Source organism: Galleria mellonella, unplaced genomic scaffold, assembly GCF_026898425.1.
Source record: "Galleria mellonella isolate WM207_F2 unplaced genomic scaffold, CSIRO_AGI_GalMel_v1 utg571, whole genome shotgun sequence".
NCBI classification, from domain to species: Eukaryota; Metazoa; Arthropoda; class Insecta; order Lepidoptera; family Pyralidae; genus Galleria; species Galleria mellonella.
Window position 1 is genome coordinate 63,691 of NW_026442121.1, and position 12,431 is coordinate 76,121.

Sequence of the window (12,431 nt, forward strand, 5' to 3'; positions counted from 1 at the left end):
TGCAGGATAAGGGCAGAAGTAAAAAAATTCTTACAATAATAATAATAATTTAATACTAGTTTATAATTAAGTATAATGATAATCATAGTTTACATCCTCTCTTTGGGTTCGAGAGAAGTCCAAATAAATCCAGAGTAGTTGTTGACCTCATTGTCTATAAGTGGGTATGGGCTGTTGCTGGCCTTGTAGTAGTCAGATGGAGCATGCATTACAAATTCCATTACATCCAGTTTGCGAGCTAATTCCTCTTCTGGACCTGAAAACATGACAATTATAGTGGTATAGGGTATACTTATATAAGGGTTTTTTTAATAGGTGAAATCATTACAGTAAGCCAGTTTGCTCTAATGACATATACTGACAGGGCATCAATGAGGGATGATAATAAGGATAAAATCTATATACAGCAATCTACTGTTGAACATAGCCTCCGCCATAAGAGGTTTGGCAGTAGTTGCCATGCATGGCAGATGGCTTGACTATTACTGATGTTTTAAGAGGGACATTGCTGCCCATCCCTCCATCACAAGCTCCCTTAGTTGCCTCTTACAACACCTATGGGACAGAAAGGAGTAGTTTATTCTATACCAGGGCCTATTCTATACATGGAAGCACTATACTTTTCAAAAAATTTATGCATTATTAATTTCTTAAAAAAATTTAAACTGCTAATAAGAAATTTGGAAATACTTTTCAGTAATAAAGATAATTTTGATTCTAATTTACCAAATTTCTACTAAGTCAATAATTATCAAGATATTACCAATAATGTATGTAGCAGGGTCAAAGCCCTTTTCAGGAGGAGGGCTAGCTTTAGTGGGCAGCAGCCAAGTGACCACGGCACTCTTTTCACAATACTGGTCGGTCATGAACCCCCTGATCTGTGCATAGTAGATGTCTCCCTCGAGATCAATCATGGATACTATGTCACCTACTTGCATGTAGTTTCCCTGAAAGCATAGAAAAGGAATTATGTTTATTTTACTATATTTAAATAAAAAAAAATAATTAAGAATATTCTTTTCTTAGACTGAATTGTGTCTAGCTGCAAATGTAAAATGGAGATTAAAGATCTCCATTTTAAACTTGATATTACATATAAAGTAATTAATTTTTTTTAACGATATATGAATGTTAAAACTCAATCATATAATTAATTATATTCAGAATATAATGTTGAATGGTCTTTAATGAATTTTTGCACAAAGGGGCCATATACTGGATAAATGCATAGAGTATTTTTTATTGTTATTTAATGTAGGATTAGTAGGTACCTTATAGAACACAGAATCACTAGTAACAACAGTAGCAGTGGCTGTGGGAGCCTTCAGTGGCGGTCTCTTGAATATACTCCGGCGGCCTCGTCCTCGCGGCGCCGGTGGCTTTGGCGGCGCTGGCGTAGTCGTCTTCGGCTTATATCTAGTCGATCTGGTGCTCTTTCTCGTCCCTTTGCCAGTCGCTTTGGCTGGTGTAGAGTCCGTATCGGTTTTACTGCTCTTTTCATCGTCTTTTTCCTCTTTTTTATCATCCGTTTCTGTTTTAACTGAGATGTCCGCTTTAGTTTCCGCAGCTGTGTTCGCCAAGTGACAGTCGTTGCATATTTGTCCGTTCTCAGCGTTACGCCAAAGTAACGAGTCGTTAGTGTTGCACTGAACACACACGGGTTTTGGCATTTTTATATTTATAATTCAGCAATATTAAATTATAAAGACATCTGAAATTGGAATATTTATTCGAATTCGATCACTACGATAATAATAACATCTAACAAAACATGAAAACGTTCAACAACCGTCATTCATGCTGTCAGTCTGACTTGAGCAAAGTTGCCAGTAGTTAATTGTCAAAAGTAACAAAAACTACGGGTTTCATGCAAAAAAACTTTGATTTGATAAACTCACAAAAAAATGTCCTCAATCCTGTTTAAATGTTAAACTTAAAATTAAAAAATAAATATATATATTTATGAACGATAAAAAGCGCTAAAAAAGAAACTGAATCTCGAATCTTTCAACAAATAATTGATTTTTATAATAGATAACACATTAGATTGATTAAAATGATTGACCTGTCTCTGTTTACAATAAAAAAAAAAATAGAATTTTGTTATTATCATTATCAGTCGTTAGAACTGTCAACATCTGAGTGAAATGCCTAATTATATTTTATGACACAGACGAGGATACTTGGGGTGGTCCATTGTATGCCGAGACCACACGGCGAGAACTGTGTAAACAATGTTAATTAATAATCATAGTATTAATTTATGACTCTTTTGTTATCGCAATACATAATCAATTATTATTATATCAACTATAAAATTCTAAAGTGGAAGGGGAGGGGAAATAAATACGTCATAATTTTGTGTAAAAGCAAAATCAATATGTAAAAATTGATTGCCTTAGATATCACAAAAAATGTAAAAAATTATATTTGACAACATTGGACATACATACGTCAACAAATGACTGACAGTTTTTCTGATAATGACAATATTTTGTTTGACGTAGAATTAAATTATTTTGTTAATTATGTATTTATTGTTAGAAAAATCTGGAATGAATTAAACGAAATTGTTTATAATAATGATTACAATTTGCCAAAATAATAAATAATAAATAATGTATTAATATTATGTGGCGTATTACTGGCCATCATAATACGCCTTTTATGTTACTGGCCATCATGATCCGTCTTTTATATTTTTGTATTGATTTTCTATTATCTTATGTTTTTACAATTCTGTTATTAATTTTTACGTTTTCTTGTTGATGAAGACGTGATAAAAGAGAACTTCAATATTAAGCTTTTTTTATTATCAACCCGTTTCTTTTAAGATATATAATATCATCTATACATATTGATGGATGTGGAATTTTACGGGAGACCAATAATGTTATTTAAATTTAAATATTTTATTACGTACAATGTTGCAAAGATTATTTTAGTGACAAGACAAAAGTATTTATTTTTCTAATTAATTGAGCTGTAGGTCTATGACCGTGTACAACCTCTTTCTTACACATAAAACTGTAAAGGTCGAATGTTTGTACATAATAAAAACAGGGTAAAGGTAAAGAACATATCTAGATTTTTTCAATTTTTTTGTTTCTCTGTCTGCTTATTTGTTCGTTTGTCTGTTTGTACGGGCTAATCTCCGAATTTGTTGGACCGATTTAAATGAAATTTCGCATAGTGGTAGTTTACATTACCGGTCAATATTTTATTTTAATCACGGAAATTTAAAGATTTCCCATGGGATAGTTAAAATACTGTAGTAACTTATACAGTTTAGTACACAACCTACTTAAGTAAAATCATTTTGACCTAATAATAATAATAAAAACAAAAATAATAGAACTGAACCAGAAATGGCCGTGTGGTCCCGGCATAGAAGGCCATCTTTTCCTTTCCCGTGGATGTCGTAAGAGGCGACTAAGGGAGGGCGAGGGATGGGCAGCTGCATCCCTCTTAAAACATCTCTAAAGCCTAACTGCGGTTACCAGTCCGCCTGCCAAGCGTGGGTACATGACAAAGCCCCCCAAGGGTGAGGCATATATTCAGCAGTGAATGGTTAAGGATTGATGTGATGATGATGATGGTGGTACAATAGAACTAAAAACAATGCCATCTGTCGTCGCCTCTTTAATCTAAGCTACTCGGGGGGAAAGGAATTGTTACTAATGCGGATTATCAGCCTCATTGCTAGCAATGTACCCTATCAGGTCGACCTATACGTGGTTCCCCCTGGAAATCATTGTGCTGAATTCTAAGTGTATTCATTACGGTGGGCTAAACTGCCTTTTCATCATCACCTATCATCTCTCACTGGTGCCGTGCCAGCGTATACTATTAGCGATGGCGCGCTTACCATTCCATTATCATCCATTACAATGTAAGTTACTAGCGATATTTGGGAAATACAGATAAATGGGTAATAGTTATTTGTGAAATATGTGGACAGGTGATTATTTTTTTCACAACTTGTTCCGTATTTCAAGCCAATTAAAAGTACTTAATGTACGTAAGCGAAGTTAACGGTAGCTCACCTGTACGGAATAACAATATATCAAAACTTTCAGAAGCGAACTTTTAACGAATAAAGTCTGTTTTGACCTTTTAATTAGGTACCTACCTAGTCGTAAACGTATGTGTTATACCGTACTGTACAGATAGTTAAAAATATTGTTACCTCGTTAGCGCGATTATGGCTTGATGGGTAAGACCTACTGATAAAATTTTACTTCACGTTTTCTTTGCCTAGTATGAGTACAAAGGTTATCTTCTTATGCATATTTCTCAATAATTGTGAATTTACAGGGTACAGAGTAATAACACCTGAGTCCTCAGGAATGGCAACGCATGGGGGGGTATCATGGGTGAAACAGTATACTCTGTTATGTCCATGGTACTGCTCATGTCTATAGGCGACGGTTACCACTTTCTATCAGGTAGGCAGTCAGCTCGTTTGCCATTCTGTGTTGTATAAAAATAATAATAACAACGAATAAAACAAATACAAACATATTGTAAAACAAAACTTTATTTGAGAAGCGCACGTGTTCAATGTGATAGTGAATAAGTTAGGATTAACTTAAGGAATGTATGTATAATGTTCGCACACTTATGATAATTGTTATGTCTAAACTTATTGTGTACTTATTATAATTAATATAATGATATAAGTTACAATATTAAAGCCGTTGTCGTACATTAAATGCATTAAATATAGCTAGTGCTTCAACTAGTATTGTGGAGACATATTTACAAACTTGGATTAAAATAGCACAAAGAAAACAATTTGAAATGGTATACATGTAAAAAGGTTGATATTCTCCACTCGTCTGTATTTTCTTTCGTATGTTAAGCAATATCCTCGCCAATTCTAAATCAATATTAATATATATTTTTACAATTGATAGGACAGTACTGTTATTATTTTATAGTTAAGATTTTTTCTATGGAGTAACATCGTCAATTTTTATATAAATACAAAACTGTAGGTAAGTTAAAGAAATTAATCAGTGTTAAGTACGAGACTCTACTACAAATAGTATAAGTACTTTATATGCTTTTAAATTGATCAGTGTAATTACATGTTGGCAACATACACTGTTAAATTAATTATCAGCGACTTAGTAACAAGTATTCAAGAGTTTTAGCAAATTTTTACATTTCATATCAGTAGGATAACTTCATAGAAATCAAATAATTGTATTAAGTACATAGTTACATGCCTGATGATGGATACACAGATGAATATGCCCTGTAGATGGCATGACCCAGAGTATCAAATTCGCGGGTGAGTATAAAGAACACCGTGTCGTCAATTGAGAGTCGCATGTTTTGCAGCATGCATTACTGTATATTACAGTGTGGTTCTAGCATAGAATAGACCACCCCTTCCTTTCCCGTGGGTGTCGTAAGAAGCGACTAAGCGAGGGCGAGGGATGGACAGTAGCGTCCCTCTTAAAATATCTCCAAAGCCTAACTGCGGTTGCTAATCCCCCCGCCAAGCGTAGCAACTACTGGCAAAACTTTCAAGGGGGAAGCTTATGTTCAACATTGGTTAAAGGCTTATATGATGAATACTGTGTATTATGTCAGACAAAATGTAGGCCGAAGATTGTTTTTGGTCCGCGCGGACCTCCAACGCAGACTATTACCATCAAGTTTATCTTTATTAGGATTATTAATTATTGAAATATTAATTAGGTATATTTAACACTGTTGTATGCTAATTGTCTAGCGTGAATAATAAATTTAGAATGCAAACAAGTACAATGATATACTGGCTGTTCCCCGCTTGTTGGAGTTTGTATTCTGTACAATTTCAGATTAAAAAAAGAGGTGTGTTGGGTCACTCGTACAGGTGGGTCCGGTCACACGCACACGTGAGGCGGGTCACTCGCACATGTTGGCCGGTCATGTACACACGTGGCGACGGTCACTCGCACTCGTGGGTCTAATCACTCATACATATGAAGACGGTCACTCGTGTATTGGCACACGTGGGGCCGGTCACTCGCAGACGTGCGTCTCGGTGCGCGAGAGGCAGGTGTCGCAGGTGACCTTGCAGCACCAGTGGAACTGGCAGCGGCACTGCACGTGCTTCACGACGCGCACCGTGTTGTAGCCGCGCCCGCAGCATAGCTTCTCGCAACCGTCCTCATCTGCGAACATAATACCGGGGGTGTATTTTTGCAATGAGATCGTAGAGGTATCGTATTCGTATCGTTGAAATTTTAAGATAACATTTTTAAGCGATAAATCATTTAGAGATAATTACTGCTACATTGACAGATTTCGGGTTTTAAAACTTTTTTGTCAATAATTTATATTTATACTCTAATGTTCCATTACAATATAATGACTTGTTTTTTTTTTATATTAAAATGATTAATAAAACTCAAAAATACTCGGTGCAGTGTTTTCATTTAATAGTGTAGTGAACAATTTGTTATGAGGGTCAAAAGACTATCAGATCAATTGAGATCAGGGGCATCAGATTGTCGACACAATTCTTATGAATATTATCAATGAATTTATTATAATTAAATCATTTATTAGCGCCTCATAGGACTTTGAAGCGGGTCGTTAGCTTAATCGTATCAAGTATATTCATAAAGATAACAAAATCAACTTTGGTTCACTGCAAAAACTCTCTTTAAGGATTAAGTCCGTTTATGTACATTTTTGTTATAACCTAATATCTATACTATAAGTGAATGTACAAAAGTATATAAATAAATAATACACAACTAACACAGGCATTGGTTATCTACGTAATGTGGCATACTCCTCTAATTTTTATTTGAATGTGTGCGACCATATAAATAAATACAATAACATGCCTAAACAAATAAATACAAAGACGTGGTAAACTGTTTGCGTTTGTAAGGAAACGTCTCCAATAGCAGTTCGGCCAGAGGAATGTTACATTCCTTGGTGGAAATTCTGTAAATATTTTTACTCGCGTTATATTAATGTTTTGGATTACGGTTGGGCATGCCATGTCATTGTGGCGTCCTGTGCTCTGTGTGTGTGGTGCGTATAAGACAGCGTGGTGGTACCTCTGGAGGTGCGGTTGCAGTGGCGGCCGTGGGTGCCGGGCGAGCCGGCGGCCGCGTCGGGCTCGCAGTACGACGGCGACGGCGCCAGGTACACCAGCTCCGACTTGCGCGGCGGCCGGCCCACGCCGTTCGGACGGTATCTGTATACACAGTAGTTTAGTTGACAATATTTGAGTTTCATTATTAAGCATCCGCTTTATCAGCAACATACAGCTGGGTGAGTGAAGGTTAAACATCTCCGCTGTAGACGAAACATAATAGAATGTGTTGTGTATAACCGATGTAAATGTACTAGTACGTTAGTACGGGGGGTGGGGATGGATTTTTAGTAATCGGATTATTAGTCCCATTGCTAGCAATATATCCTGTCAGGTCGATCTCCACGTGGCCCCTCCTGGCAACTATCGTGTTGAATTCCAGGTGTATTCATCACGATGGGCTTACTGACCTGCCATGTCATTCTCACTTATCACCCCTTACTGGTGCGCCGCCAGCGTATACCGTTAGTGCAGGCGGCGTTACCATTCCATTATAATTTATTGAAACAAAAAGTATGATATTATACTATCAGTACGAGAGGTCTATTATACTTAGGGGGGGAGGGGGCGCTAAGTGTCTACAGTAGTGTGTGGACGTACGCACCGCCTGAGCACGAGGTGCGGCTGGACGACGGCGGCGGCGGCGGCGGCCAGCGACACGTGCGCGGCGAAGGCGGTGCGCGGCGGCGGCGCGGCGTGCGCGGCCACGCGGCGCGCGCGCCGGTAGCGCTCGCGCAGCGCGCGCGCCACCGCCGCGAACGGCGGCAGCGCGCGCCAGCACGTGCGCACCGCGCACGACCCCGACACGCCGTGGCACTTGCACTCGCGCCGCACCAGCTCCTTCACCGTCTGCCGCGTACCGCAACACGGGAGGCTCATTACTTGATCGCACGACGTATGCGGTTGGGAGACGGAATTATTAGCAATGAAGATTATTAGTCCCATTGCTAGCAATATCACGTCTACCTCCACGCGGTTCCCCGTGGAAACCATCGTGATTGATTTATTGTTGAATTCGTCACAATGGGCCAAATGGCCTGTTTCATCCTCACCTATCATCTCTCACTGGTGCCCTATCAGTGTATATCGATAGCGCAGGCAGGGTTACTATTGCATTATCATCCATTAAAAAAAAGACGTACACGATTATAGACTTTTATCAAAAGTTCGGCTAACGGCTGGCTACTATAATAAATGGACTTTCACGAAATAACCTATACTTTTATACTAAAGTCGTCTTGTATTTCTGTCGCAAAATTGCTGTACTCTGTTACGTCCATGGTACTGCTCATGTTTATAGGCGATGGTTACCACTTTCCATCAGGTGGACCGTCATCTTGTTTGTCATTCTTAATTGTATAAAAAAAACTTGCATGGCTGTATTTCAGTTTAAATGGTGGGATATAGGAGTGAAATAAGATAGAATAGAGCTATAATCCTTACTAGAGTCCTAAGGGTACTCTAAGTTGTATTTATTTATATGTATATTTTGTATCTTAGCAGATATAATATTTACAATACTACGTATACGACAGTTGTCATTTTCTATCAGGTGGATCGTTAGTTTATTTGCCATTTCAAATTGTATAAAAAATCATAATTATTCTACTGTAGCGTCTTCCTCGCTTTTAACTCATAAAATTAAAAAATGACTTAATTATAGCTACACACTAATAGATGGCGTATCAAACAAGACGACAACTATCAGGCGAATCGTGTTTTATTATCACAGTCGTTGTATAATTAAAAAAAAAAGTCATTTAAAAAAAAACTATTTAAAACATTTTCAAAACAAAAATATTAATTCAAATTGGCTCAGAAATCGCTTAAAATGTAATGAGCTACAGATAAAATGATTAATACCCAATGAAAAACGTACACAATGTGCTTTGTTCGATTTACTATTTGCATTGAAAACTTTCCACAACTAGTACCTAGATGGCTACGTTAGAAGGCGTAGGGTGTGTTTAGGCTATTAGTGTAATATTCTCTGTGGTTTACGTAAATGCGATTTAAATTGCACACGAGAACTGTCCGTAATGTCGGTCGTGCGATGGGCGACTCGATGTGGGCCACTCACTCCTCCCTTGACATTTAAATGCGAGATATCTTTCTCGGAGCTTTCATTTCTCATTTGTTTCGTACACGCCCCTACCGCACCGACGTACGAACAGAAGGTAACTATTACAGTAACTAGGTGGTCACGTACCAAACTGTCATTTACACTTATAGATAGATAGATAGATACTCTTTATTGTTTCCTCCAAAATATTACAATAGTAAATTTATTATAAATATAAACAATTACAAGAAATAATCACAATGAGAAAACAATGGGATGGCCTTATCGCTTTATATATTATTAAATAAAAGAATAATATATACATCATCGTCATCATATGCTCATATGTCCACTGATGAACATAAGCCTCCCCTTAAGGGGGTTTGCCAGTAGTTGCTAAGTTTGGCAGGCAGATTAGCAACTGCAGTTAGGCGTTGGAGATGTTGTAAGAGGCAAGCTGCTACCCATCTCTCGCCCTCTCTATGTCGCCTCTTACACTCACGGGAAAGGAAGGGGTGGCTTATTCTATGCCGGGTCACACGGCCATTTTAGATAATATCATATAATTGATCTACTTACAGTTTAGCTACGACATTACACCCAATTACTACAACATTATAACTACACCTTTTTAAATCGCTTAAATACCATAATTAAGTTCAAACGTGTAAAGATTCGTTCGCGAACAACTATCTTAACTGCGCGATAATTAAGCATGAAAAAAGTACAATTTGTGAAAGAGATGTCCATAAAGGAGTAATGTTAATGTTAGTGAACAAACCCTTATTCACATGCACGATTATAGGTAGGTTTTAATTCGGGTCTCAATAAATAAACCTTTGAACTGTACCAGATGACTTTTTATTATTGAGGATTTTTTATTTTTATTCCTGACCATATATACTCTTGTTAGAAATCTTAATATCGCGTTGTAGCACACACACACATATATATATATATATATATATATATATATATATATATATATATATATATATATATATATATATATATATATAAACTTCATCTAGTGGTCAACCCGAGGAATATTTCTTTTGTTTCCATAGTTACAGAATTTTATTCAATACGGATTATACAGTTAGTATCCACGGACAATAATATGATGTTAGGAAAATAACTGTCAAATATCTATGATATCTCTACTAATTTACTACACTAGTAAAAGTTTAACAATATCTTTTATAGTTCTGAAAAAAATGAGTTTACTTTTAATTTCCAGAATATATTTTATGACTTTTAATATATTATGTATAATAGTGTAATGCACCACTTAAGGATAATTCTCGTGCATTCTCATGTATGTACAATAACAATTTGCCAGTGTAAAATTATGAGTTTCAATAACACAGCGCCAGTTGGGTTCCACGCAGTTGGGTTCCTTTCATATTTTATTTCTTTTAATATTTTAATCAACCACTTTTAATAGCCAAATAGATTTACTGCGTGTTCCTTTGCAAATATGAATGCTTATAGTTAAAACTTTTTGTTTGTACGGTACTTAAGTTTTATTATAATTTATTTCGATTAACAAACACGTTATATATATTTAACTGTAAGATTAACCGGATTGCCTTACGAGTATTTTATTCGACAATACTCGCTTAGTTTCGTGACCATCCGGGATTCGACTGGGGGGGGGGGGCACTATCGTGCTGAATACAATGAATACACTTGGTGTATTCATCACGATGGGCTGACCTGCCTTTTCATTCTCATCTATCACCTTTCACTGGTGCCCTGTCAGTGTATACCGTTAGCGCAGGCAGGGTTACCATTCCGTTATTATCCATAAAAAAAAAAAAAAAACTAGACTCTACTGAAATTCACGTAAGTCAATTCGTTTAAAGTTAAAACATAACGTGACGTAAATATTACATTATTTCTTTATGTATAAGGATAAACTTACAGTTTGACCCCATAAAATTTTAACAAAATCGTTTCAGTTTTTTAGTTTTTAAATTAAAATAACAATTTTTGCTACAATTGCAGATGGTTTTTATTATGGAACATACTCTAAAATGTCTCCAAAGCTTAACTGCGGTTGCCAACCCGCCTGCTAAGTGTGGCAACTACTGGCAAAATCCCCCAAGGGGAGGCTTATGTTTGGCAGTGGATAGTTAAAGGTGACAAGATGTCATCATCCTAAAATAATTTAAAATTTGCCTAATATTTTCGTTACCTTTATCTGTAAACTAAAAACATATGGAATATTTATTAGTTTATTTTTATAGCACGCATGCATAATATACACATAAAACAATCAGTTTCAATATTAACAAATTATTATACATTTTTTAGAAAATATAAATAAGAAAGATTTAAGCAATTCCGGCTAGCAAACTCTGAGAAGTTGGAAGAGGTATCTTCCAACTTCAATTATAGATACAAAACATACAAAATTAAACATAACAAAAACAGGCGCTGAATGTAATTATAATAACTTCCTATTTTGTAGTCGGTAATAAATTATAATACATCCACTAAAAACGATTTTATAATAAGTAAAATAAAAACTGAATCTACTTATAATTTCGCGCCAAATTATGTCTCATCGCGAACGTACGAAGCCTCGCATTAATGTCTTTTTGCGAGACTCAAGACTCGCGTAGTAATGATATAATAAAAAAAAAAGGATTTTTAAAAATCTTTCCATTAAAGGCCGTGCACCTAAATACAGCGATAACGAGGCGATAGTTGTTATATTATATTTAACACTGAATTTATGACATAGATAAAATAATATTTTTTTTTCTTTTTGTGCCTTAGGTTTGTGTTATGATAATAGTTATATTAAATTATCTAATAATATTACAAACAAATATATTAATGGCCCGCCAATTGTACTAGCCATTACAAGCTGTGAACTCTTGCAGCACTACAGATAATACTAATATTTTGCAACCTTTGTGACATAATGAATTAGTGGAGGGAAATTCTTTATAATAAAACTCTATTTTGAATGATTTTAGCCTACTTGTGTATCTGGCATGAAGCAGCTATGCTTGCATGGCTATGTTTCAGCTTGAAGGGTAGAATGTGACAGGCTACCAGACTGTTCGGAATTTACAGTAAAAAGTAAAAATTGTCAGTAAAATATAAAAAGTAATTGCATCTAGTAATTTCACTATCATAACCGAATTTACCAGAGGGAGACTTTGTACAAAAGCTGTTTGCTTCGGAACCTCTGTTTCATTCATGTATCTATCGTCAAACAGTTGTGTTTGCATGGCTATATTT

At 36.0% G+C, this 12,431-nt stretch overlaps 2 protein-coding genes across 5 annotated transcripts in view; both read right to left on the reverse strand.

Moving 5' to 3' along the window:
• Positions 1–27: 27 nt before the first annotated feature.
• Positions 28–1,810, reverse strand: LOC113509412 (GATA zinc finger domain-containing protein 1). Its single transcript, XM_026892752.3, has 3 exons — positions 1,275–1,810; positions 764–950; positions 28–256 (listed from the first exon to the last, which is right to left on the reverse strand). Exons 1-3 carry the CDS (start codon positions 1,671–1,673, stop codon positions 90–92), a joined length of 753 nt encoding a protein of 250 aa, XP_026748553.1. The 5' UTR covers positions 1,674–1,810; the 3' UTR covers positions 28–89.
• Positions 1,811–4,524: 2,714 nt separating this feature from the next.
• LOC113509355 (protein Wnt-7b) overlaps positions 4,525–12,431 on the reverse strand; it is an 85,988-nt gene continuing 78,081 nt past the window's right edge. For all 4 annotated transcript variants that reach the window (XM_052899476.1, XM_052899474.1, XM_052899475.1 and 1 more), the window contains 3 exons: positions 7,716–7,960; positions 7,074–7,213; positions 4,525–6,173 (listed from right to left, as the gene is read on the reverse strand). In XM_052899476.1, the coding sequence (XP_052755436.1) occupies positions 6,022–6,173; positions 7,074–7,213; positions 7,716–7,960 (537 nt within the window). In that variant the 3' untranslated portion in view covers positions 4,525–6,021. The remainder of the gene's footprint in view (positions 6,174–7,073; positions 7,214–7,715; positions 7,961–12,431) is intronic.

Bases quoted from the DNA above. Each gene is read 5' to 3' on its own strand.
- LOC113509412 (XM_026892752.3), bottom strand. From the start codon at position 1,673: ATGCCAAAACCCGTGTGTGTTCAGTGCAACACTAACGACTCGTTACTT. The intron at 951-1,274 runs GTACCTACTAAT...CTATGCTTTCAG, and splicing joins GTGATTCTGTGTTCTATAAG to GGAAACTACATGCAAGTAGG. The intron at 257-763 runs GTAATATCTTGA...TCATGTTTTCAG, and splicing joins CCCTGCTACATACATTATTG to GTCCAGAAGAGGAATTAGCT.